This window comes from Triticum aestivum, chromosome 2D (assembly GCF_018294505.1).
Source record: "Triticum aestivum cultivar Chinese Spring chromosome 2D, IWGSC CS RefSeq v2.1, whole genome shotgun sequence".
Classification (NCBI taxonomy): Eukaryota; Viridiplantae; Streptophyta; class Magnoliopsida; order Poales; family Poaceae; genus Triticum; species Triticum aestivum.
In genome coordinates this window covers 558023191-558025363 of record NC_057799.1, presented here as the reverse complement: position 1 = coordinate 558025363, position 2173 = coordinate 558023191, and the positions used below count along the sequence as shown (strand labels likewise).

General features: G+C 56.3%; 1 protein-coding gene across 1 annotated transcript; it reads right to left on the bottom strand.

Moving 5' to 3' along the window:
* Positions 1–244: 244 nt before the first annotated feature.
* LOC123055920 (ubiquinol oxidase 1b, mitochondrial) lies at positions 245–1809 on the bottom strand. Its single transcript, XM_044479729.1, has 3 exons — positions 1749–1809; positions 754–1583; positions 245–610 (listed from the first exon to the last, which is right to left on the bottom strand). The coding sequence occupies exons 1-3, from the start codon at positions 1807–1809 to the stop codon at positions 551–553; spliced, it is 951 nt and encodes a 316-aa protein (XP_044335664.1). The 3' UTR covers positions 245–550.
* Between the last annotated feature and the right edge of the window lie 364 nt (positions 1810–2173).

Genomic DNA, 2173 nt, shown 5'->3' with positions numbered 1-2173 from the left:
TCTACTATCTGCCCGAACATAGGGTGGTTGCAGGGGTTCGGTTGTTTTAGGGTCTTGTGACCAGTCAATGATCGGGCGGACAAGTCGGGTTTTTGGCCGTTCGCCCCGGTGGGGTGCAGCTGTAGATGGTCTGACAACTCCAACAAAGCCCGACTATGAGGAAAGACGTCAATTGCGTTCAGTCAAGCCACAAACACCTGATCTACTGATCAGAAAATGCAACAGTAGCAAGGAAAAGGAAGAATATTCAAATAGGGGATATGTACATAGCGAGGTAGATCAATGGTGGTCTGATAACGAAGACATTGTGGCGTACGCCAAATAGGTTCATCTTAGAGCGAAACGGTGGTTCAACAATATCCTAGATACGCAACTGACAAGCACACTGCTTATTTCTCAGTACTCAATAGTTACCAAACGAGCGACAGTCGCAACATCCTATACAGCTAAAGAGCTCTCATTTCCTCTGCCTTCAAAACGAAACACTCATTTGCTTGGTGGTGGTAGTAGTAGTAGTAGCGATGCAAAATTCAGCAGAACACGGCCAGCCTCAGTGGTATCCGATCGGCGCGGGGGTGGCCTTCAGCTGCATACCCTGGTAGTACACGTCCTGCACGACACAATCGACAGACCAAATCAGCATACATCATCAGAAGTTCAGAACCAATCCGCATAAAACAGATGAGCATGGGGTCAGGAAATGGGGGTCAAAGATTGACTTGCTGATCTTGTGGGATTTGGAAAGATTCATACCGATGCGAAGTGGTTGACGTCGCGGTGGTGAGCCTCGTCGGCGCGCACCACGGTGACCACGGCCTTGAGGGTGGCGTTGGCAGGGAGGCGCCAGTAGTCGATGGCGATGGCCGAGGCGGGGACGTTGTCGATCTTGCCGTCGTCGAGGTCCTTGAGGAACTCGGTGTAGGAGTGGACGGCCTCCTCCTCGAGGTAGCCGACGACGCGGTGCGCGAACTTGGGGGAAATGAGGTAGCCGAAGAAGTAGGCGTTGAAGAAGACGCCCTGGACGGCGATGACGAGGGCGCGCTCGTACCACAGGGGCTGGGTCACCTCCATGAAGGTCATGAGGTGCATGCGCTCGTTCTCGGCCTCCTCCATGAGCGCGCGGATCCAGCCGCCGCTGTGCTCGAAGCGGCGGAGCGAGCGCAGGTGCAGCAGCACGCCGCCCACCATGGGCGGCACCGCCGCGACCGTCTCCAGCAGCAGGGCGTGGCTGGCGTGCCGGCGCTGGAAGAAGAGGTCCCTGGGCACACGCAGCGACCGAACCACGAAGTAGGCCACCTTGTCCGCCAGGGCCTTGGGCTCGTGGTGCTTGGTGACGTCGATGGACGTGTCCGGCCTGTACGTGTCCCACGGCCTGAAGCAGAACCACGGCCACTCCGTGCCGTCGTCCTTGACGAGCTTCCGCGGTTCGATGCCCCAGTAGCTCACCACGGCCCTCTTGCTCTGCTCCGGCGTCGAGGCGCTCTCGGGCTTTTCAGCGCCACTTTCTTGGTTGGCATGTGGGGTGGCGGCGCTTCTTGGACAGTGCAGGTGCAGCACAGCCGTCGCGCGGCGGCGCGCCGGTGCTTAATAATCTAACTAATTCCTTGCCGTGCAAGTGTCTGTCTGGTTAACAAGCTAGATAAGTCTTTCTAGACGAAAGCTCATGACAAGGAACGTCGTCGCCGGCTTGCGGGTGTATGTTGGACTCAGCTTCTGTGACTTTGAAGCTAAGTCTCATCGTGACTTACGAGAGCGGACGTCGTGGACGCAGATATCCAGCCGCTGCTCCAGGCGATGTGATCCGGGCATTAATCTTTGTTCAAACGAGAAAAGGTGACATACATCGATTCATACTTGCGAAATACCCGTGTCCACGTCGGTTTGGTGGGCTCGTCGGGGTACACATCCGACGCAAAGGACCTGGTGCATGGTACTGTTATCACTAAAGTATCTGACACACACTGGGTGGCGTGTAAGTATTAGAGCATCTCCAACAGGCGGTCAACGCGCGGCGCGCTAAAATCTGGTTTGCGGCGCGTCCATCGCCAGATTTGGCGCGGCGCGCAGCGCTGGCTCCAGCAGCCGCGCTAAAATGCAACGCGCGTGAGCAGCCGGCGCATCACATTTGTTGCATTTTGTCTCACAACACATCCACAAAACAAAGACATGGCAT